Source organism: Hippocampus bargibanti, linkage group LG10 (assembly GCF_051943395.1).
Source record: "Hippocampus bargibanti isolate YZ-2025 linkage group LG10, ASM5194339v1, whole genome shotgun sequence".
NCBI lineage: Eukaryota > Metazoa > Chordata > Actinopteri > Syngnathiformes > Syngnathidae > Hippocampus > Hippocampus bargibanti.
Window position 1 is genome coordinate 19863952 of NC_142743.1, and position 25331 is coordinate 19889282.

General features: G+C 40.4%; 1 protein-coding gene across 1 annotated transcript; it reads left to right on the plus strand.

Moving 5' to 3' along the window:
• The first annotated feature begins 397 nt into the window (after positions 1-397).
• Positions 398-25235, plus strand: klhl5 (kelch-like family member 5). The gene is made up of 13 exons (XM_089005958.1): positions 398-1091; positions 5156-5344; positions 5988-6124; positions 6858-7054; positions 7229-7441; positions 8997-9183; positions 9354-9578; positions 10964-11039; positions 11557-11643; positions 13167-13241; positions 13339-13476; positions 14715-14886; positions 23775-25235. The coding sequence occupies exons 1-13, from the start codon at positions 508-510 to the stop codon at positions 23847-23849; spliced, it is 2355 nt and encodes a 784-aa protein (XP_088862084.1). The 5' UTR covers positions 398-507; the 3' UTR covers positions 23850-25235.
• The last annotated feature ends 96 nt before the right edge of the window (positions 25236-25331 follow it).

Genomic DNA, 25331 nt, shown 5'->3' on the forward strand with positions numbered 1-25331 from the left:
CTTTGCAGTAATCTCCTCTTAAGCTCAATTTGCAGATTTTCAACAGGGTTGAAGTATGGGGACTGACATGGCCATGGGAAGAGCTTGATTCAGTGTCTGGTGAACCTCCCTTATACTTCTTTGCATTAAAGCTTTTAACACTTGTTAACCTCGGGTGCCAATAATTATGGAGGATACTGAATGTGCCCTTCCTCAATCAAGGTTATCGAAAAGACCCCTTGAGGAAAATTATGTGAAGTATAAAAATCAAAGACGACATTCATTTGCATCGAAGCAAATATTTGTGGGTGTGTGCATGAGATTCTTGGCACTGGCTATGCGCCCACCCCACCATCTCCTCCCCCGGCTATTTCTCTCTCTCTCTCTCTCTGCTGGCCACGGTGTTTGACAGTCCAGGAACATTTAACGTGAGCGAGGAGAGCGAGCCTCAGAGAGCTCAGCCGTGAACCGGCAGGGTGGCAGGCGCGCCCGCCTCTCGCCATTCCTCCGCCCCGCGCCCTGGCTGTTATGTCCGGTGGCAGCTCAAACTCTTCCTCGCGGAAGGAGTTCGATGTCAAGCAGATCCTCAGGATCCGATGGAGGTGGTTCGGTCACCCCGCCGTGCCTCCGCCTCATTCTCCGCCGCTCAGAGACTACTCTGCCGGGAGGAGATCGGGCGGCCACTCCTCCTCCCCAGAGGGTCCTTCTGCGTTTAGCGGGGGAAGCTCGACTTCAGCCGCCGTCGGGAGTAGCCAAGGCGGGCTAGTGACGAGCGGCAGCGCCGGGTCGAATCTTTGCAACAGCAGAAAGTTTGTTGATTCGGCGGGGAGTCGGGGCGGCTCAGGTGGAGCTGGAGCCATTGGGAACTCTTGTTCTCGCTCAGCCAGTCAGCCGGAGTGCAGTAGCTCCCCCGCGGCGTGGGCTTCTCCGCCGCCACGTCGTCGCTCTCGCCCGGTGTCGAACATGGAGCCTTCCGGCGAGGCCCCGCTGCTACAGCTGGGAGTCGAGAGACTAGACACCACCGCTCGTGTCGGCGTCGAAGGGGAGGCGGCGGCGGCGCCCAGCACCGAAGAGAACATCAACAACCCTGATACGGACTCCAGCTCTTGCAGGTAAGAGGCGGTGTTTTTACCTGAAAAGTGTTGGACAAGTGACTTAAGTTCCATTTTGGGGGGAGCAGACGGGTTGCGATGAGTCATTCTTTAAAATCAAACTACTCGTGGTTGCTATACTCCCCTAAAATTCAAGACCGGCGAGAACAGATATGAGTCCACCAATTCCTTGCAAAAAGTCCAATCGAAGACCTGACGCAGTGGTTTTGGACTGCTCAATTAACACTGACGAGACAAGCAAGACGGAGCACCTTTACAACAGCTCGAAGACCTAATTTGCCTCCCGTTAACAACCCTACTTATCAGGAGTCTTCTCCATCCTTTGCTCGAACACACCCCATTTAGAATGATGCAAATCAACACCATACGCCAATGCCCTGCGTTAGCTTCAAGGAAATTGTTTCAGTAACCAGTCATGTAAGATGAATGAGGTTTTTCACTACTCTTACACGTGATGAACAATTCATTCTTTTTTTTTTTGTATAGCAACGTCACATCCCAATCTTCTTGACCAAAATCAAAAGCTCTATATGTTCGATGATGTTCTTTCTTAATTAGGGCAGACTAACACGAGGAGATGTGACAATCGGGTCACAGCCGAGGGAAGAAAAATCACGTTCTGAGCGAAAATTGAGGTTGTGGGGATATTGTGCTGGCATATACAGTAGCTTTGTTCCTTCACATGTTGTTGCCATACCAACGCAGAGATGTGGTTCTACATGCAGCATGTATGGTCTGGAGTACAAAAAGCTATCACAGTATGGACTACATGTTAGACAGTAAAGAGCTACCGAGTAGAATCGAAAATTGAATTTCGTAGAATGCTTGTATAATCCGTGCTCATTTTCCCCATTCATACTCTCACGTGTATTAAAACATAGTGTGATGTGACATAATTGTGTTTTAAGAATTTACTGGAAGCTGAAATGCAGTTTTTTTCTGAATGTGATTCTGCTTTAATGTGGTTTCGTTTTACCCTCTGACTCTTTGTTGTTGTTTAATACATTACATCACCTTTGCTCCTCCTCTGGAGGTTGTATGTTTTGACCAGGTTGTTCTTTGTCAGAAATGTTCCGATGGATCCCTTTGATTTGAGTTATTTTATACTCAAATTTACTGTGCGCTTGCAAAATAATTTGGATGGATGAGTTAATAAGGTACTGTGTTGCGACACGCCCCAGGGATTCAAATTCACACCTGGTTTAGCTCCTGAACGTTTTTACGCCAAGATCTTTTTGGATAATCAAATGGTAACATAACTGTTGCTAAAAACAGTTATAGGAAGTGTTGAGTCTTTGCAATTGGAGAGATTGACCTCTCTCAGGTCCGAAATCAATTACTTCTGACCTTACAGCTGTTCTTCAGGACTTTATACTCTATAAACATTTTCCCACCCTCACCTGCCCCCTTCCCCCCAAAAAAAAAAACTGTAGGTAGTTCTTATTGCAAATAAGGGATTTCAATTTTTTTTGCACATTTACACATCCTACAATCAAGGGTAAAATTGCCAGATGCTTCCAAAAGAAGGACGCTTTTCGACTGTATGTTATAGTACCAGCGTGGCTTTGTTTGGAGCCCATTGGTTTTCTGCCTCATCCCCCAAAAAATTGAGAAAAATCACAAGACACACTATTTGTAATGACAGTTGTGATAAAATAAGAATAAAAGCATGCCCTTTTGTTGACCATGGTAAAGATTGTTTTGATTAGATGAGAGAGTCTCCTGGAATCTTTGGAATACTTGTTCCACGCCATTGCAGCACTTAGCAGATTAATGTTGCACGGATAAATAATTCTACAGCAGACCTCCACTTGCACGTAAATCAGCTTTCCACACTTTTGACACCAAAGTACACTCGGTGAGCCAGAATCAAATGTGACCTTGCTAGTGCACACCACATTGTATTTCAATCTTACAGAAACACATTTAATCAACAATCATTTTTTCATCATTGACTGACATTTGTGCAATTAATTAATCGATTACAATAAGAGAAAGCTACCAGACAACAGAGTCAGTTGTAAGAAATGTATTGTTCGCGTTAACTATGAATCCTCAAAATCAGACCACTAATTTTACTTCTGTTATATGACCGGCACGGCCGAAATGCAGATGAGATGTTTGCCTGCAGGCTCATCAGTGTAAAATGTTAATCACGAGGACGTGTGATAGAATTCCATGACACAACGACAGTTGTGTGTGTACGCACTTGCCGATACACCAGTTTAGAATCGCAGTCTGGAATGGTCTTAATTTGCCACAGACTCTCTCCTCCTCTTCACACTGAGTGTCTGCCAGGCTCAATTAAGGGGGAACTGCGAGGCAGCGTTTGCCCACTTCAAAGTTCTGCACCAGAACGCTAGGTTTGGCCTCCAGGTTTAAAATTAGAACGAGCGGAAAAGTATTTTGTCAGATGGTGGGAAAATGTGAATTAGAGTTATACAATTTTCATTTTCGGCATTCCGTCTTTGATCTATTGGTGAAAGTGTACTTTGATTTGCTCCTCCTTCATCTATCGCTGCTTCCAACAACAAAGTATATGCAGAAAAGTGGTTACGAGTGCACAACTGTCTGTGTATTATGTGTTGGGTTCTATTACAGTAAAGTCTTGTTATATCGATATCGGATATATCGATAGTCCCGGTTATATCGATACTATTTCTATGCACGCACGGAGAAAATTACATGCAAACAGGGTCGGATATATCGATAGTCCCGGTTATATCGATATTTTTTCGGACTCCCTTGAATATCGATATAACGAGACTTTACTGTATTTGTCATTTGTGTGAACTGTTCTTTTAATGCCGGGCGGCTCAGGCACCCGCAGCGGTTCCTCTGTCCTGAGGAAAAAAAATTCACATGGAGCACATTTGACAAGAAAGTTGACATGAACACAAACAAGTAATGTGAAGCAAAGGCACTATTTTACACACTAGAATCTAGTGAGCATCTAGTGACTAGATACTCGCTAGAATTATCTGCAGTTGATTTTTTTTTTTCTTTACCCTCACCCATAGAGTTGATGAGATGAGCGGGGCTGAAACAAAGCACTAAAATCCAAAATGTTCCCTGAAAGGCGCTCTCAAAGTTCACTTATCATCAGGCCATAAATCTCGGAGGGGGAGTTGCTTTGAATGCCAGTGGCTCTCATGTAGAATCCTCCATGCGCTTTGTTGTAAATGTACAAATATTGATTTTAGTCACCTGTAATAACACGATTGAAGAGCAAAAGTAATTTGCAATGGCGGTTTTATTGGTCCGAGTAGCACACTTGAATGAGGAGAAGATGGACGGATGCAATGATGAATGGAACACTGAGTGATCTAGTTTTAAAGTATAACAGTATACAGTGTATAGATAGATAGATAGATAGATAGATAGATAGATAGATAGATAGATAGATAGATAGATAGATAGATAGATAGATAGATAGATAGATAGATAGATAGATAGATAGATAGATAGATAGATAGATAGATAGATAGATAGATAGCCTGTATACGAGTGGATTCATCCAGTTGTAATGTCCTTTAATTATGTCGGGTCTCGGTTTTTGAATGAGGATCATCCCTAAAGGTAACATCAGTTCATTTTTTCATCACTCAGTGATGGAGCCTCTAAATTAAAACCCACTCCCATCAATGAAATGCTGTCTCGGGAGCTGCGATGATTGATGAGTCACCCGGTAGCTATAATTAATTTCTTATCTGTGAGCTCGACGCATCTCTCTTATCACTTCAACTGAAGTCGGAACAGCCCTGGGCTTCATCTTCCCAGCACACAGTCTCCTTGCTCTCTTCCCATTGCCAACAATGTGTAAAAAGTAGATGGAATTTTAAGGAGCCTAGAAAAATTTAATTGAGGCTTTTATTATCCCTATATTGGTTACGTTTGGCTAAACGTATGCAGATTTTCACTCCGCAGAGGCTCCTTCTGCTTCTATAAGTTTTGCCTTTGGTGAAGGGAGTACGAGTGTGACAAGGATGAAATGCGGAAGACGAGGCAACTGTAAAGCTTTCCACATGATGCCTCAATTGATAAACTCAAATTTTGTTTGTCAGGACATCAAACAGCAACGCCACGCTGTCCTCCTGTGTGTCGATGGAGCCGTGTGCATGTCCGGAGGAGGGCTTCTTCAGCGCACTGTCCCACGCTGACATCACCTTCCGCAAGATGGAGGGTTACCTGAGGAGTCGACAGTTGTGTGATGTTACGCTGCTGGCTGGAGACAGACGAATACCTGCGCACAGGTAGGCCAAAACGGTGAAACCACCCGATGAAAACAACATCTAGAATGATTAAATAAAATGACTCATTCATCCAATCATATTCTGACACTTTTAGTGTCTCAGAGGCAGTTGAAAATAGTAAAAGTTAAACCCCCCAATACCGCAAAAAAACCTGAAATAATGTCTTGGGGTGGCCACACTACTCACTCTGATAGGTAGGTAGATTCTCTTTCGGGTTCTATAAATTCAGAATGTCTGAGAGACAATAAATGTGTCTGAATGTGATTTGTGTTTGGATGAGTAAGTCTGGCTTTCAGGGGGATGAGCAGCATGTTTGTGGGATGAAGACTTGATCCAAACACAAGCTGGAGCTGGATGGTTTTTCTTATTGGGACTTCGTTATGGCCGACATTCGCAGTTAATTTCCACAAGCTCTTGAATGACCGCTTATGTCCATTTTATTGTTAGAGTACATCCGCGGCCTTTTCATTGTTCCGACGTGAGCATTCACACTGTTCATTAGCTACATTAGCGGATGTCTTTCCATATGGTCCGCGATGTGATTGATGAGTAATCGTCTCCAAGCTCAAAGCATCATTATAGAAGGGTTAAGTCCAAGAATGATTTCTGGAGTGATACTAGTCTAACTTCTCACCTCTCACAGGCTGGTTCTCTCATCTGTGTCCGACTACTTTGCGGCCATGTTCACCAGTGATGTGCGGGAGGCCAAACAGGAGGAGGTGAAGATGGAGGGTGTGGACCCAGATGCATTGTGGATTCTGGTGCAATTTGCCTACACAGGTAGGATTTGTTTTTATGTTGCTCCCGTGCTTAGAGTGTCACATTTTTGTCTGAAATTTTGTTGAGCACATTGCTGGTCATAAAACAGTGCTTTGGTTGTCTTTCATTTTCATTTCTTTTAGTATTTTAGATAATATAATTGTAAAAAATTATATTTTAAAACATATATTTTTAAGCTACGTGAATAGACAGGATTTTTCGGAAAAAAATGTAGTATCTCGAACTTTTTGGATACACGATTGGTCTTGGGTAGATTCTTTATCTTTAGTCAAGGCAATTCCCAATAATAATAATAATAATAATTATTATTATTATTATTATTCTTATTATTATTATTATTATTGGATTGGATTTAGTCTCGCAGTGGAGAAATTTACATTTGTAATAATAATAATAATAATAATAATAATAATAATAATAATAATAATATTAATAATAATAATAATAATAATAATAATAATAATAATAATACATTTCATTTATAAGCGCCTTTCAAAACTCTCAGGGTCACTTTACAGTCACAGGATCAGTTTTTCTGCGGGTGAGCAGCGGCAGCCACATGCGCCACCGTTCACTTAACCCGGAAGTAACTCAAATAGATATAGTGGAGGTCTGCACTCACAGAGTTTTGTTGTTTAGATAGGTACCCCTAAGTCCTATTGCTTTTTTTGTTGTTGTTCTCCCCCTACCCCTTTTTGTCATATTTTTCTTCCCCATCTCTTTTTGTCTTCAGGTCGCCTGGAGTTGAGGGAGGACACCATTGAGTCTTTGCTGTCCGCCTCTTGTCTTCTTCAGTTGTCTTCTGCGGTTCAGGCTTGTTGTTCCTTCCTCTTGAAGCAGCTCCACCCTTCCAATTGCCTCGGCATCAGCTCCTACGCCAACGCTCAGGGCTGCCACGACCTACAAAGGGCCGCTCACACCTACACCATGGTGGGTGCTCACCACTTCGTCATCTCTGCACTTTGAGAAGCTTGAAGAAAAAAAATCATTCCATCATTGCATGTCGATTAATAACATATTCATGAGTTGAAATGAGTTAGTCTGTTCATCACGCATTGTTTTGAGACTCCCAATAACTGTTGTCTCTCTTGCACCCCCAACCAGGATCATTTTGTGGAGGTGGTTGGGGGCCAAGAGTTCATGCTGCTTCCAGTGGATGAGATGGAGAGGCTGCTCATGTCGGATGATCTTAATGTTCCGGATGAGGAGACGGTGGTAACCGCTTTGCTCTCTTGGGTGCATCACGACGTGGATACCAGACAACGTCACCTGCCGGCGCTTCTCGCTCTTGTCAGACTGCCGCTGCTCCAGCCACAGGTGAGAGTTGTGCCATATGCTTGTGGAGGACTTTGTGATTTCAACTGCAATTGAATCACACGTATTAAAATGTGGAGATACACAGTTTATGTCATGAGTGGAAACGAAAGGAAGAAAAACTGATCCATGCTGGTTGGGCGCAGTCCCAAGTTGGCAAAGTCAAAGTCAGTGTTGTATGTAAAGTGAGGTAGTGACGTATGTGAAGTGAGGTAGTGTCGTAAATAAAGTGACGTAATGTAGTAATGCAAAACAAACAACAAAAAAGGGTTGGTCTTACAGAAAAAGTGAGGTCTTACAGAAAAAAACCAGAAAGGACAGAAAATTGTATTGTATTGTGGAGACAAAGTCGTTACGATAGAGACATCGTAAAGTACAAGGATGAGAATTTTCCGCCGATCGGCGGATTTCCGACTTTTTCAGACCAAAATGACCAGATAAATCTCTGCATCAGAGACAAACCACCACTCGGTGCCCTCGTGTCCCTCTTTTCGCTTTATCTGCCTCAATCACTCTTCACGCCTGAGATATATGACACTGGCCCAGTCACAGGTTGCTGAAACATGCAATCAGTGGCAAGATGGATGGCAGACAAGGCAGACTAAGCGATAGCCGGAGAGAGAGCATTTTCGTGAAAGTCATCGACTGCACATTAAACTGGCAAATGGATTGCGATTGAGCTACATCAGGACTTGTAAAATGCCAATAAAGTGTGAAAAAAACACTCTCTTAAAAATGCATCATAAATATTCATTCATTGCCCTATTAGCAGGTTCGCAATCTTAGTCTCTCTGGATTTCCCCATCAAGTGGACTCCTTCTCCTTCATTTCAATCACCTCAAACACACATTTACGCAAAATCGTAGGCAATCAGTGTAGCATCTGTTGGCCGTAAATAGAACAATCAGCTGGCTGTAAGCCTGCAGCCATCAATCCTTTTTTCCCCCCCGTTGATTAAATGTCAAGACGCGTCAAATCGGCCACGGGATGCAATTACCTTGACACATAAAAATTTAGCATCGACTCAAATGTGTCATCATCATCCATGAGAATTGTGTGCGTTGGTGTGTGTGTGTCTCTGTCCTCCTTTATGACACGCGCAGCAAATAGAGGCTCGCCCTAATGTGTCTCTCACTGAGTGAGCTCAATTGAAGGATTCTCCCTGCGGTGTAAGCTGCTTATCCATTTTGCTTCCATGCTGGTATGCTCTGAAAATTGATTTATTCATTCCGTGAGCGCGTTCACTTAATTTTGGAGGCATGTTTCTTTTTTTTTTTTTTTTTTTTTGGCGGCTACGATTGCAGAGTTGCTCTGCTTTGACTATACTGTATGTACACAATCATCTTCAATCACACCCATGTCCATGTTTTAATGCACAGGTGTCAAAGTCAAAGTCCGGGGGCCAAATCTGGCCCTCCACATCATTATATTCGGCCCGCGAAAGCCAGTTACACTTGTGAAATTCCATAATGCATTGAAACTTATCTGTTTGTTCTTCAGAGAGAGAATATAGATGAAGGTGTGAGTACATATATTCAAATTTAATGTGTGCGCTCAGTTCTTAGCAGACCTGGAGACCACCCCCATGCTCCGAGACAGCGTGGACTGCCAGCGGTTGCTGATGGAAGGAATGAAGTACCATCTCATGCCCCATCGCCGGCCCCTGCTTCAAAGCTCGCGCACGCGGCCCCGCAAGGCCACGGTCGGGGCCATGTTTGCGGTGGGGGGAATGGACGCCACAAAAGGTAGCTTGATCGTTGCAACACAAATGCACCCGTCAGAGCAATACGGGTCATTCCTGTGGTTTTGTGACGGGCGTCGGTCCTTTATAAAGATGGATTTATCATTCATCTGTGCTTACGTGTAAAATAATCCTCTGTTTTATGCATTTTTTTTTTAATGTGGCTCAATGCAGGTGCTACCAGTATTGAGCAGTATTGTCTACGGCGGGACACGTGGACGCAGGTGGCGACCATGAGCGGTCGGAGGCTTCAGTTTGGCGTCGCCGTCCTGGATGGCCGCCTCTATGTGGTGGGGGGCCGAGATGGACTCAAGACCCTCAACACGGTGGAGTGTTATAACCCTCAGTGCAAGACCTGGAGTGTCATGCCGCCCATATCCACGCACAGACACGGCCTAGGTGAGGAAAGTGTTCTTATTGGTGAATGATTTAAGCATTTATTCAGATCCCTTCAGGCCTTTTCAAACAACCAACGCACACCGCACTGTTGATGAACCCATTCTTTGTGTATTATGAGATCTGGGAAATGAGGAAGGAATGCCGCAAGGCGATTGCGCATCTCCCAGTGACCCCAATCTCAAATATTCTATTCTACAGTGGCGTTGTGGTGATGTCAGGAGAGCTATCCAATAGGAGAGTGATTTGAGTACAAGCGGCGGGCGGGAAAAGCTTCCCTGTTATTTCTCGGCTGACTTGGCAGCAAGCAAAGAAAACCCAAGTGCAATGTGGAAAAGGATTGAAATTAATTTTTTATCTGTTGAGACGTTCTGGTTACAGTCAAAGGTTGCTTTGGCGTCATCGTAGCACTTTAGCTCTCTCTGAGTCTGTGTTGTGTTCAAGGACACTTGCAGAGGGTGGGCCGTGAACCCTTTAATGTTTTGGTGCCAAACTCCAACGCCATAGGCCACATTATAATAATAATAATAATAATAATAATAATAATAAATTTCATTTATAAGCGCCTTTCAAAACTCTAAAGGTCACTTTAGAGTGATAACTTTTTCTCTGGGTGAGCAGCGACAGCCACACGCGCCAGCGTTCACTCAACCCGGAAGTAACTCAAATAGATAGAACGCTAGCTAGCTAATAGATAGCCAGATATATAACTAGCCAGCTAGCTAGACCGCTAATAGATAGCTAATAGATAATAATCACATGTGAATGAAAAAAAACTGGAATATTGTACTGCAAATAGCACAACCACCTTATGTTGATGCAATCATTGTAGTTAGTCATCGTTTCCTCTCGAGACTTTTATGAATTTGGGAAAGCCATTACAATGTTAAATCACCTCCACATATTACATATAGACTGCACAACAAATTAATGACTAACTAGTTTTAAAATTTGAAGTCAAAAATAATGACTGTTATTGTGGTTTTCATACGACAATTGGAAATTTTGGTTCGGACTTTATCAAGCATCATGGAATTTCACAAGTTTGATTTGCTTTCGTGGGCCGAATAAAATGATGTGGTGGGCCACATTTGGCCCCCCGGGTCTTAACTTTGACACCTATGCTGTAAGACCACAAATTCAATTATATATAGACTAAGACATTCTGCTGCTTTTTTTTGGAAGAGTGCTTACGGGTTTGTGAGGTTACGAGCACATCTGGCGGAACAGATGGACTGATATGTAAATCCTGTAAGTGTGGACGTGTCAAATGCTGTCAGCTCTGCACGCCAACACTTCGCAATCAAGCCTTTGTGTGGTCCAGAACCACTGTGCGTTTTTTGAGCTTAAAATAATAATAAATAAATGTATGTGGTGGGGTGATGCAGGTGTCGCCGTCCTTGAAGGGCCAATGTACGCGGTAGGAGGACATGATGGCTGGAGCTACCTCAGTACAGTAGAAAGGTGAGCGAACATTTCATGTTCCTTGGATTAACTCATGTTGATGAGAAGGCTGCACTTTGTGTCATCTCAGTGAATGACCATTGTGAAGTCAGCTTGATATATCGGCGGAAGCATATTGGTTGCTATGACGTTCGTTCGCCAAAGACTGAGCGCTCAGCACAGTATCTGCTTCTAGAATAGCTCGTCGCCAGTGACTAAAACAAAAGTGAGTCACGTTTCCTGACCCTGAATCAAGATTGCATGTTCCTTGTAGGCGCATTTTAAGCCTCAATACTTTTATGAAAAAATACAAATACTACTTCAAATAGTACTTCAATCATTTACAATCAGTCTCCAAGCCGCTTTTGGTTCCTGATCCACCAATTAAAATTACAATTATAATTGATTTAGACAACCTCAATGAAATCAGAGCGATTTTTGAGTTATGCTTATATCAATCTCCTCTACTGTTTTCACTATCACGGGAATGATGTCGGCATAAAATGAGAGATGGTTACTCTTTATTTGACTTTGTTAGGTGGGACCCTCAAGCTCGCCAATGGAGCTTTGTTGCCAGTATGGCCACACCCAGAAGCACCGTCGGAGTGGCAGTACTCAACAACAAGTAAGTTACAGTAAAGTCTCGTTATATCGATATCGGATATATCGATAGTCCCGGTTATATCGATACTATTTGTATGCACGCACGGAGAAAATTACATGCAAACAGGGTCGGATATATCGATAGTCCCGGTTATATCGATATTTTTTCGGACTCCCTTGAATATCGATATAACGAGACTTTACTGTATTATGTAAAACACAAATTGTGTGGTCCCTCCAAAGTCTTACCAGTCCAGAAGTGCATCATGAAAAAGATAAAACATATCTAAGTCACTCTGCATGCTCGTCAATGCAGTTTTTTTCCCTTTCCCTCTTACGTCACATTTTTGATACATTAATTTTACAAAAACAGAGACAAAGAGCAGTAGATTTTTTGCTGCTCCACGCCCAAATGAGTCATTCTCGTATTGAACCTTTTGCGTTTCCTGAGAATTTCCCAGGAACAGCTGACAAAAGACCATTCTTGGAATTGCAAAATCCTTCCCTCGTTTTCTCTAATTCCTCCGATAATTGAAAAAGGCTGTAAATTAAAATTAATGCAACAACAAATATTTTCTTCGAAGAGTTACGCAACAGGCCTTCAGTAGTGCTACGTCTGAATCAATCAGCTGTGAGCGTGGTGTGATACGTGACACGTCCACTAGAGGGTGTCGTTGACCAGGAAATAACTTGTGACTTTAAGAAACTTAACTCATTCACTGCCATTCATGAATTTATTCGGGAATTGACAATATGATGTAGAGCGCCATTCCCAAATTAGTTTGGGTTTTGTTTTTTTTTCTTGCTTGGGTGCAGATAAAGACCTCTGGCAATGTTTTCCTTTCCACAAGGGGGCAGCATTTCCCTTTTTTCTATGTTAGCCCTTTTTTCCCAGCTTCAACTGTTAAACTGCTTTATAAACCAATATGTATGTATTGCATTGTATTTTGGACAGCCGCCCTCACTTCAAGCTCATATAACTCCTGACTCATATAATTATTTTTTTCTGATGAAAGAAGAGAGTCTAAAGTTTCTTATGCTGCATTTAATGGTTTTGTAGTCCTAAAATTCAATATTCTGTGGGTCCTGCAATTTGAATGACAATGAAAAAAACTCTGGCGCTGGAGTGGACACATTTTTGTCCATGTCTGGCAGTGAATGAGTTAAGAAATACTGTCATTAAATTTGGAATTTTTACTACAAATTTGTGGATTCATGATAACCTCATAAATTTACAATGCTTGGCTCACACGGATAATTGGCGGTCTACAGTTAAGTAAGTAAGTAAGATTTATTTATATAGCACTTTTCACTGGTAAAACCACAAAGGGCTTCACAATAAAACAGTCATAATAAAAACAATCCACAAAAAAAGCATGAAAAGTCCTCAAAATAACTCCCAACGATAAAACCTACATAACTTTCAATGTACACATGAACGAGAATGTACGGGAAATGTCAACTATCACATTTGTTAGCCTCGAATGCTAAGCTACGAGGCTACAGGCGGGTCTCACTGTATATGTTTTGGGGCTTTTTTTCCAGGTTATATGCAGTGGGAGGTCGTGACGGTTCCTCCTGCCTGCGTTCAGTGGAGTGTTTTGATCCTCACACCAACAGGTAAGCCTCCATACTCTGCTTTACTCACTATTCGTTGCTGCCCGGCTGTTTTCTCCCCCTGCCTGATGGCTTTTAAGATGCTGACCTTCATCTCCAGGTGGAACGATTGTGCTCCCATGGCGAAACGGCGAGGTGGCGTGGGTGTGGCTACGTGGCATGGCTTCCTGTATGCCATTGGAGGTCACGATGCTCCCGCATCATGTCTGGCCTCCAGGCTAAGTGACTGTGTGGAAAGGTACCGTCGCACTGGAAAACTGTGTAGATTAAAAAAAAAGTGTTGATTTAGATTTTTAGATGATTGGAGTTGCCTACAGCTACATGGCAGCTTGTCTATGCAGTCACAATTGATACGGTAGGGTGGAAGCTGTGCGCAGCTCCCAATCGGTCAGTGCTATCAATATCTGCCTACAGAAAGTTAGCATAAAATGAATGCTGCATTTTCTCTTAGACATATAACCATGGACGTTGGATTGGATTGGATTAGCCTTTATTAGTCTTTCAGTGGAGAAATTTACAGTTCACAGCAGCAAAGTTCTGAAAGGAAGAGGAAAGGAAAGAAAGAAGTAGAACAACAAAACACAAGAGCTGCAGGAAAGGCAACCATTCTCACTGCGCCATCTTGAAGTCAAAAAACTAAATAACAAATAATGTGACACAATACAATAGACATGCAGTCATTCAATCTTAAGCACTTTCTGCACCCTCTTTGTTGCATGAAGCAGTTCGAGATGAAAGAGAAGAGGATCAAAGTGTCCTTTTCACCAGTGGATGAGGGACGTCATGGTGGAATGTGCACGAATAAGCTAAATGTTCAAAGAAAACACGATGCTGGAGCGTCTATTGACGAAAAGAGATTGTCTCACAGTTCCTGCCCCACGTAAATCCGCTTCAAATCGAAGCCGCGACAGTTCCACATACGCATCGACGCTCCTTTCTTCTCATGTCATGCATCCATCCAGCCGCAGATTGTCCAACTGCACCGATCTTTCAGCTGAACAAAGCGAGGCTGTAAAAATGCTGCCCATTACAGGCGCAAAAAAGCACAATCGCCCCAGAGCTGTCCAGCAATGACAGTCAAATCGCACCAACATTCCTCCCAATCAAAAACGGTGCTGGCATAATGGTGTTATGTAATATATAATCCTGCTAATAGACTAATAAAATAGACTGTGTTGTAGGTTCTATTTATTTAATGCATTCTTTTCCATTTTCAAAACGTGTAACATATTCCTACTCAGTGTTTTGTTTACATCCATACATTTTTATTAAAAAAAAAAAAAAACAAAAGCAGGCATTCTGTAGACACGATACAGAAAAAAACGGAGATAGATTTTTGATTCCACAGGCAAAAATGAGTTTAAAACAGTTGTCCGAACCGAACTCACCAAAAACCGCGTTGTGTAGTGTAATTATGATGACGACTATGGTCAACTTGTGGTGCACGAAAATGCAAATGTGTATTCCTGTGAACAGGTACGACCCTCAGACTGATGCGTGGACAGCGGTGGCCCCCATGAGTATCAGCAGAGACGCTGTGGGAGTTTGTCTCCTCGGCGATCGTCTGTACGCCGTCGGCGGCTACGATGGCCAAATGTATCTCAACACCGTAGAGGCTTATGACCCTCAGACCAACGAGTGGTCTCAGGTACACAAACGCACACTGAGGCAATGAAAAATGACACTCCTGGCGCATACGAGACAGATCTGGCAAGTTCAGGCAAAGGAGCAAAATATTGTTTGACAACACCGTTCTTTAAATCATTAAAAAAGAGGTTTTATTTTTTGTTTCATTCTGCAGTATGTACAGTTTTGCATTGTAAAAAAAACACTTATTTTTACGACATTGTACTTCGCGGATTTCACCTATCGCGGGCTATTTTCGGAACGTATTATCCCGCGATAAATGAGGGTTCACTGAAGATGGTCGTTTTTTTCAATCTAAAAACGCCTTACTATACATGATCGTTTTTGTCAGGGTGAAAACGCCTTACTATACATGGTCGTTTTTTTTGGGCTAAAAACGCCTTACTATACATGGTCGTTTTTGTCAGGGTAAAAACGCCTTACTATACATGGGCGTTTTTTTCAAGCTAAAAACGCCTTACTATACATGGTCGTTTTTTTCAGGGTAAAAACACCTTACTATACATGGTCATTTTTTTTCAGGGTAAAAACGCCTTACTATACATGGTCGTTTTTTTCTGAGTAAAAACGCCTTACTATACATGGTCGTTTTTGTCAGGGTAAAAACGCCTTACTATACATGGGCGTTTTTTTCAAGCTAAAAACGCCTTACTATACATGGTCGTTTTTTTTTTTCAGGGTAAAAACACCTTACTATACATGGTCATTTTTTTTCAGGGTAAAAACGCCTTACTATACATGGTCGTTTTTTTATGAGTAAAAACGCCTTACTATACATGGTCGTTTTTTTCGGGATAAAAACGCCTTACTATACATGGTCGTTTTTGTCAGGGTAAAAACGCCTTACTATACATGGTCGTTTTTGTCAGGGTAAAAACGCCTTACTATACATGGGCGTTTTTTTCAAGCTAAAAACGCCTTACTATACATGGTCGTTTTTTTCAGGGTAAAAACACCTTACTATACATGGTCATTTTTTTTCAGGGTAAAAACGCCTTACTATACATGGTCGTTTTTTTATGAGTAAAAACGCCTTACTATACATGGTCGTTTTTTTCGGGATTAAAAACGCCTTACTATACATGGTCGTTTTTGTCAGGGTAAAAACGCCTTACTATACATGGTTGTTTTTTTTCGGGCTAAAAACGCCTTACTATACATGGTCGTTTTTTGCGTCAAAAACGCCTCACTATACATGGTGTTTTTTTCGTCTAAAAACGCCTTACTGTACATGGTCGTTTTTTGCGTCAAAAACGCCTTACTATACATGGTCGTTTTTTGCGTCAAAAACGGCTTACTATACATGGTCGTTTTTTGTGTCAAAAAAGCCTTACTATACATGGTCGTTTTTTTGGTCAAAAACGCCTAACTATACATGGTCGTTTTTTGCGTCAAAAATGCCTTACTATTCATGGTCGTTTTTTGGTCAAAAAAGCCTTACTATACATGGTCGTTTTTTGCGTCAAAAACGCCTTACTATACATGGTCGTTTTTTTGGTCAAAAACGCCTTACTATACATGGTCGTTTTTTGCATCAAAAACGCCTTACTATACATGGTCGTTTTTTGCGTCAAAAAAGCCTTACTATACATGGTCGTTTTTTTGGTCAAAAACGGCTTACTATACATGGTCGTTTTTTGCGTCAAAAACGCCTTACTATACATGGTCGTTTTTTGCGTCAAAAACGCCTTACTATACATGGTGTTTTTTTCGTCTAAAAACGCCTTACTATACATGGTCGTTTTTTCGGGCTAAAAACGCCTTACTATACATGGTCGTTTTTTTCGGGCTAAAAACGCCTTACTATACATGGTCGTTTTTTTCGGGCTAAAAACGCCTTACTATACATGGTCGTTTTTTTTGGGCTAAAAACGCCTTACAATACATGGTCGTTTTTTGTGTCAAAAAAGCCTTACTATACATGGTCGTTTTTTTGGTCAAAAACGCCTTACTATACATGATCGTTTTTTGCGTCAAAAATGCCTTACTATACATGGTCGTTTTTTCTGTCAAAAACGCCTTACTATACATGGTCGTTTTTTCGGGCTAAAAACGCCTTACTATACATGGTCGTTTTTTTGGGGCTAAAAACGCCTTACTATACATGGTCGTTTCTTTTGGGCTAAAAACGCCTTACTATACATGGTCGTTTTTTTCGGTCTAAAAACGCCTTACTATACATGGTCGTTTTTTGTGTCAAAAAAGCCTTACTATACATGGTCGTTTTTTCGGTCAAAAACGCCTTACTATACATGGTCGTTTTTTGCGTCAAAAACGGCTTACTATACATGGTCGTTTTTTGTGTCAAAAAAGCCTTACTATACATGGTCGTTTTTTTGGTCAAAAACGCCTAACTATACATGGTCGTTTTTTGCGTCAAAAATGCCTTACTATTCATGGTCGTTTTTTGGTCAAAAAAGCCTTACTATACATGGTCGTTTTTTGCGTCAAAAACGCCTTACTATACATGGTCGTTTTTTGCGTCAAAAACGCCTTACTATACATGGTCGTTTTTTGCGTCAAAAAAGCCTTACTATACATGGTCGTTTTTTTGGTCAAAAACGGCTTACTATACATGGTCGTTTTTTGCGTCAAAAACGCCTTACTATACATGGTCGTTTTTTGCGTCAAAAACGCCTTACTATACATGGTGTTTTTTTCGTCTAAAAACGCCTTACTATACATGGTCGTTTTTTCGGGCTAAAAACGCCTTACTATACATGGTCGTTTTTTTGGGGCTAAAAACGCCTTACTATACATGGTCGTTTTTTTTGGGCTAAAAACGCCTTACTATACATGGTCGTTTTTTTCGGTCTAAAAACGCCTTACTATACATGGTCGTTTTTTGTGTCAAAAAAGCCTTACTATACATGGTCGTTTTTTCGGTCAAAAACGCCTTACTATACATGGTGTTTTTTTCGTCTAAAAACGCCTTACTATACATGGTCGTTTTTTCGGGCTAAAAACGCCTCACTATACATGGTCGTTTTTTTGGTCAAAAAAGCCTTACTATACATGGTCGTTTTTTTGCGTCAAAAACGGCTTACTATACATGGTCGTTTTTTTGCGTCAAAAACGCCTTACTATACATGGTCATTTTTTGTGTCAAAAAAGCCTTACTATACATGGTCGTTTTTTGCGTCAAAAACGGCTTACTATACATGGTCGTTTTTTCGGGCTAAAAACGCCTTACTATACATGGTTGTTTTTTTCGGGCTAAAAACGCCTTACTATACATGGTGTTTTTTTCGTCTAAAAACGCCTTACTATACATGGTCGTTTTTTCGGGCTAAAAAGGCCTTACTATACATGGTCGTTTTTTTGCGTCAAAAAAGCCTTACTATACATGGTCGTTTTTTTGGTCAAAAACGGCTTACTATACATGGTCGTTTTTTGCGTCAAAAACGCCTTACTATACATGGTCGTTTTTTTGCGTCAAAAACGCCTTACTATACATGGTCGTTTTTTGCGTCAAAAACGCCTTACTATACATGGTCGTTTTTTGCGTCAAAAACGCCTTACTATACATGGTGTTTTTTTCGTCTAAAAACGCCTAACTATACATGGTCGTTTTTTGCGTCAAAAACGCCTTACTATACATGGTCGTTTTTTGCGTCAAAAACGCCTTACTATACATGGTCGTTTTTTGCGTCAAAAACGCCTTACTATACATGGTCGTTTTTTGCGTCAAAAACGCCTTACTATACATGGTCGTTTTTTGCGTCAAAAACGCCTTACTATACATGGTGTTTTTTTCGTCTAAAAACGCCTAACTATACATGGTCGTTTTTTGCGTCAAAAACGCCTTACTATACATGGTCGTTTTTTGCGTCAAAAACGCCTTACTATACATGGTCGTTTTTTGCGTCAAAAACGCCTTACTATACATGGTCGTTTTTTGCGTCAAAAACGCCTTACTATACATGGTCGTTTTTTGCGTCAAAAACGCCTTACTATACATGGTGTTTTTTTCGTCTAAAAACGCCTTACTATACATGGTCGTTTTTTCAGGCTAAAAACGCCTTACTATACATGGTCGTTTTTTTTCGGGCTAAAAACGCCTTACTATACATGGTCGTTTTTTTGCGTCAAAAACGCCTTACTATACATGGTCGTTTTTTTGGTCAAAAACGCCTTACTATACATGGTCGTTTTTTGCGTCAAAAACGCCTTACTATACATGGTCGTTTTTTGCGTCAAAAACGCCTTACTATACATGGTCGTTTTTTGCGTCAAAAACGCCTTACTATACATGGTGTTTTTTTCGTCTAAAAACGCCTTACTATACATGGTCGTTTTTTGCGTCAAAAACGCCTTACTATACATGGTCGTTTTTTGCGTCAAAAACGCCTTACTATACATGGTCGTTTTTTGCGTCAAAAACGCCTTACTATACATGGTCGTTTTTTGCGTCAAAAACGCCTTACTATACATGGTGTTTTTTTCGTCTAAAAACGCCTTACTATACATGGTCGTTTTTTGCGTCAAAAACGCCTTACTATACATGGTCGTTTTTTGCGTCAAAAACGCCTTACTATACATGGTCGTTTTTTGCGTCAAAAACGCCTTACTATACATGGTCGTTTTTTGCGTCAAAAACGCCTTACTATACATGGTCGTTTTTTGCGTCAAAAACGCCTTACTATACATGGTCGTTTTTTGCGTCAAAAACGCCTTACTATACATGGTCGTTTTTTGCGTCAAAAACGCCTTACTATACATGGTGTTTTTTCAGGCTAAAAACGCCTTACTATACATGGTCGTTTTTTTTCGGGCTAAAAACGCCTTACTATACATGGTCGTTTTTTTGCGTCAAAAAAGCCTTACTATACATGGTCGTTTTTTTGGTCAAAAACGGCTTACTATACATGGTCGTTTTTTGCGTCAAAAACGCCTTACTATACATGGTCGTTTTTTGCGTCAAAAACGGCTTACTATACATGGTCGTTTTTTGCGTCAAAAACGCCTTACTATACATGGTCGTTTTTTGCGTCAAAAACGCCTTACTATACATGGTCGTTTTTTGCGTCAAAAACGCCTTACTATACATGGTCGTTTTTTGCGTCAAAAACGCCTTACTATACATGGTCGTTTTTTGCGTCAAAAACGCCTTACTATACATGGTGTTTTTTTCGTCTAAAAACGCCTTACTATACATGGTCGTTTTTTCAGGCTAAAAACGCCTTACTATACATGGTCGTTTTTTTGGGCTAAAAACGCCTTACTATACATGGTCGTTTTTTGTGTCAAAAAAGCCTTACTATACATGGTCGTTTTTTTGGTCAAAAACGCCTTACTATACATGATCGCCTTACTATACATGGTCGTTTTTTTGCGTCAAAAATGCCTTACTATACATGGTCGTTTTTTCTGTCAAAAACGCTTTACTATACATGGTCGTTTTTTCGGGCTAAAAATGCCTTACTATACATGGTCGTTTTTTTGGGGCTAAAAACGCCTTACTATACATGGTCGTTTCTTTTGGGCTAAAAACGCCTTACTATACATGGTCGTTTTTTTCGGTCTAAAAACGCCTTACTATACATGGTCGTTTTTTTGTGTCAAAAAAGCCTTACTATACATGGTCGTTTTTTCGGTCAAAAACGCCTTACTATACATGGTGTTTTTTTCGTCTAAAAACGCCTTACTATACATGGTCGTTTTTTCGGGCTAAAAACGCCTCACTATACATGGTCGTTTTTTTGGTCAAAAAAGCCTTACTATACATGGTCGTTTTTTTGCGTCAAAAACGCCTTACTATACATGGTCGTTTTTTTGCGTCAAAAACGCCTTACTATACATGGTCGTTTTTTGTGTCAAAAAAGCCTTACTATACATGGTCGTTTTTTGCGTCAAAAACGGCTTACTATACATGGTCGTTTTTTCGGGCTAAAAACGCCTTACTATACATGGTGTTTTTTTCGTCTAAAAACGCCTTACTATACATGGTCGTTTTTTGCGTCAAAAACGCCTTACTATACATGGTCGTTTTTTCGGGCTAAAAACGCCTTACTATACATGGTTGTTTTTTTCGGGCTAAAAACGCCTTACTATACATGGTCGTTTTTTCGGGCTAAAAACGCCTTACTATACATGGTCGTTTTTTTGCGTCAAAAAAGCCTTACTATACATGGTGTTTTTTGCGTCAAAAACGCCTTACTATACATGGCCGTTTTTTTGCGTCAAAAACGCCTTACTATACATGGTCGTTTTTTGCGTCAAAAACGCCTTACTATACATGGTCGTTTTTTGCGTCAAAAACGCCTTACTATACATGGTGTTTTTTTCGTCTAAAAACGCCTAACTATACATGGTCGTTTTTTGCGTCAAAAACGCCTTACTATACATGGTCGTTTTTTGCGTCAAAAACGCCTTACTATACATGGTCGTTTTTTGCGTCAAAAACGCCTTACTATACATGGTCGTTTTTTGCGTCAAAAACGCCTTACTATACATGGTGTTTTTTTCGTCTAAAAACGCCTTACTATACATGGTCGTTTTTTTTCGGGCTAAAAAGCCTTACTATACATGGTCGTTTTTTTGGTCAAAAACGGCTTACTATACATGGTCGTTTTTTGCGTCAAAAACGCCTTACTATACATGGTGTTTTTTTCGTCTAAAAACGCCTTACCATACATGGTCGTTTTTTCAGGCTAAAAACGCCTTACTATACATGGTCGTTTTTTTTCGGGCTAAAAACGCCTTACTATACATGGTCGTTTTTTGCGTCAAAAACGCCTTACTATACATGGTCGTTTTTTGCGTCAAAAACGCCTTACTATACATGGTCGTTTTTTGCGTCAAAAACGCCTTACTATACATGGTGTTTTTTGTAACTAAAAACGCCTTACTATACATGGTCGTTTTTTCAGGCTAAAAACGCCTTACTATACATGGTCGTTTTTTTTCGGGCTAAAAACGCCTTACTATACATGGTCGTTTTTTTGCGTCAAAAAAGCCTTACTATACATGGTCGTTTTTTTGGTCAAAAACGCCTTACTATACATGGTCGTTTTTTGCGTCAAAAACGCCTTACTATACATGGTCGTTTTTTGCGTCAAAAACGCCTTACTATACATGGTCGTTTTTTGTGTCAAAAACGCCTTACTATACATGGTGTTTTTTTTTTTTTTCGTCTAAAAACGCCTTACTATACATGGTCGTTTTTTCAGGCTAAAAACGCCTTACTATACATGGTCGTTTTTTTTCGGGCTAAAAACGCCTTACTATACATGGTCGTTTTTTTGCGTCAAAAAAGCCTTACTATACATGGTCGTTTTTTGCGTCAAAAACGCCTTACTATACATGGTGTTTTTTTCGTCTAAAAACGCCTTACTATACATGGTCGTTTTTTGCGTCAAAAACGCCTTACTATACATGGTCGTTTTTTGCGTCAAAAACGCCTTACTATACATGGTCGTTTTTTGCGTCAAAAACGCCTTACTATACATGGTGTTTTTTTCGTCTAAAAACGCCTTACCATACATGGTCGTTTTTTCAGGCTAAAAACGCCTTACTATACATGGTCGTTTTTTTTCGGGCTAAAAACGCCTTACTATACATGGTCGTTTTTTGCGTCAAAAACGCCTTACTATACATGGTCGTTTTTTTTGCGTCAAAAACGCCTTACTATACATGGTCGTTTTTTGCGTCAAAAACGCCTTACTATACATGGTGTTTTTTTCGTCTAAAAACGCCTTACCATACATGGTCGTTTTTTCAGGCTAAAAACGCCTTACTATACATGGTCGTTTTTTTGCGTCAAAAAAGCCTTACTATACATGGTCGTTTTTTTGGTCAAAAACGGCTTACTATACATGGTCGTTTTTTGCGTCAAAAACGCCTTACTATACATGGTCGTTTTTTGCGTCAAAAACGCCTTATTATACATGGTCGTTTTTTGCGTCAAAAACACCTTACTATACATGGTCGTTTTTTGCGTCAAAAACGCCTTACTATACATGGTGTTTTTTTTCGTCTAAAAACGCCTTACTATACATGGTCGTTTTTTGCGTCAAAAACGCCTTACTATACATGGTCGTTTTTTGCGTCAAAAACGCCTTACTATACATGGTCGTTTTTTGCGTCAAAAACGCCTTACTATACATGGTGTTTTTTTCCGTCTAAAAACGCCTTACTATACATGGTCGTTTTTTTCAGGCTAAAAACGCCTTACTATACATGGTCGTTTTTTTCGGGCTAAAAACGCCTTACTATACATGGTCGTTTTTTTCGGGCTCAAAACGCCTTACTATACATGGTCGGTTCTTTTTCAGGCTAAAAACGCCTTACTATATACATGGTCGTTTTTTTTGGCCGAATAACGCCTTACTATACATTTTCGGTTTTTTTTTTCAGGGTAAAAACGCCTTACTATACATCGCCATTTTTTCAGGGTAAAAACACCTGTTGATGGCATGAAAATGTGCAAACAAAGTAAAAGAAACAACACTGCAAACAACAACATTGCAAACAAAGCAGAATAAAATCAAACACACTGGCTTTGACAGTTCTCTATTCTTAAAAAAAAGAAAGACAAAAAAGAGTTCCAACCACTACCGATAACAATGTTCTTCTCTCGGAGAAAGACTGCTTCAGTAGAAAAAGACGTTACAGTTAGGACGAATAGGCGCAGCAGCAAAATATTGTTTTACAACACCGTTCTTTAAACTATTAAATTATTTTTGGTTCCATTCTGCAGTATGTACAGTTTTGCATTGGAAAAAAAAGGTTTACTGTACATGGAAAATGTTTTTTGCTTTTTTTTCCCACGATAACAAAACCAAAAACACGTTTTTGCTGTTGCCGTTTTTGTAAAAGTGCGATTAAGAATGAAACTGAGGACTTGTTGCATGCAGCCATGATGTGATGATTCTTTGCATTTATCAGGTGGCACCGCTGTGTCTGGGCCGGGCCGGAGCCAGTGTGGTGGTGGTCAAAATGCAAGGAGCAAAACCCGACTGAGGAGATGGAGGGGACTTCACAATGTCAACGATTCCTCAGCCTCATTTTATGAGCACTGACATCCGACATCTCGACCACCGGTGATCCAAAGCATTCTGCTGGCCTTGTTTGAGTGGGAAAGTCACTCTTCCACAGACTCCAACTCCTTAATTTGGGGATGACACACACTTACACTGTTGAGCGACTGTTCAGAAAGTTACATTGTTGAATTTGTAACACTTGTTCACTGGCAATGACTGACATAAAATCTCTCGTCCCTCTGCTGTTGTCTTTCCTCTGCATTGTATCACCTCATTTGTGAAAGATAGTTTCTGGAGAGTTAAAAATAAGTTGTCAAGATGAAATGTTTCATTTCAATGCCCAATTATTGGAATTGTGATGCAAAAGTACTAAAATGCATCGTGACTTAGCATAACACACCAAATGATGCAGTCAAAATCAGTTTTTTTTTGGACCAAAAATGAGTGATCAATACAATAGCAGTCAGGATTTTTAAAGATGACCCAGTAACAGGTCTAAATTTGGGGATGTAACTGCAGTTTCGGCCATCTAGGTCATTTGGTACCGGGCTGTGCAGAAAGAATAAATAATTTACATAATTCCCGTATTATTTATTATCTGAGTCCGAACTATGTTTTATTTTGAAAAATGAAAAATTACCAGATTACATCTGTGACTTACTCTTTGACCCAAGTTTCCAAATAGAAGTAACAAAGGAGGGTTCGATTTTAGGACCTAATAGAACTAAGACACAGTTTCTCGTCAAAACATTTGAATATTGTGTAGAAGTTGATTTCAGCAATACTTGAAATGTATACATGCATACGTACATACATACATATGTACGTACATACGTACTTGTATGCATGTGTGTATGTAAATGTGTGTGTGTATGTATCTGTGTGTGTGTGTATGTATGTATGTATGTATCTGTGTGTGTGTGTATGTATGAATATCGGTGTGTGTGTGTGTATGTATGTATGTATGTATGTATGTACGTATGCATGTACATATGTATGTATGTTATACAACTGTATGGTTCTTGTATTTCACCAAGTCATATCAGAAGTGGTGACAGTTTCCCTCGTATTGTTTTTCCCCCCAAATTACAAATTTCTTGATTAAATGTTTCTTTGAATTTTACAACTTTGTTCAACTGACTCAAATGTAAATTGGCTTGTGAGCAAACAACATTGTACATAAAGGTTTATGATGATTATTATTATTGCATGAGTCTGCTTATTTTTGTACAATGACCTACGACAGCTCTTTCCTTTTTTTTTTTTTTTTTGCTTAATTTCATAAGTCACCTCATATTTAACATGATATATGTATACCTTCTCATGCTCTTATGACTTTGATATAATAAAAGTTGAGAGGTTTGCACTTTTGGTCTGCCCCTGTAAAATCTCACCACACCCAACAATAGCCTCCATCATGAACCTCACCCCACTATGTCCTTCAATGAAGGATTTAGCTGTT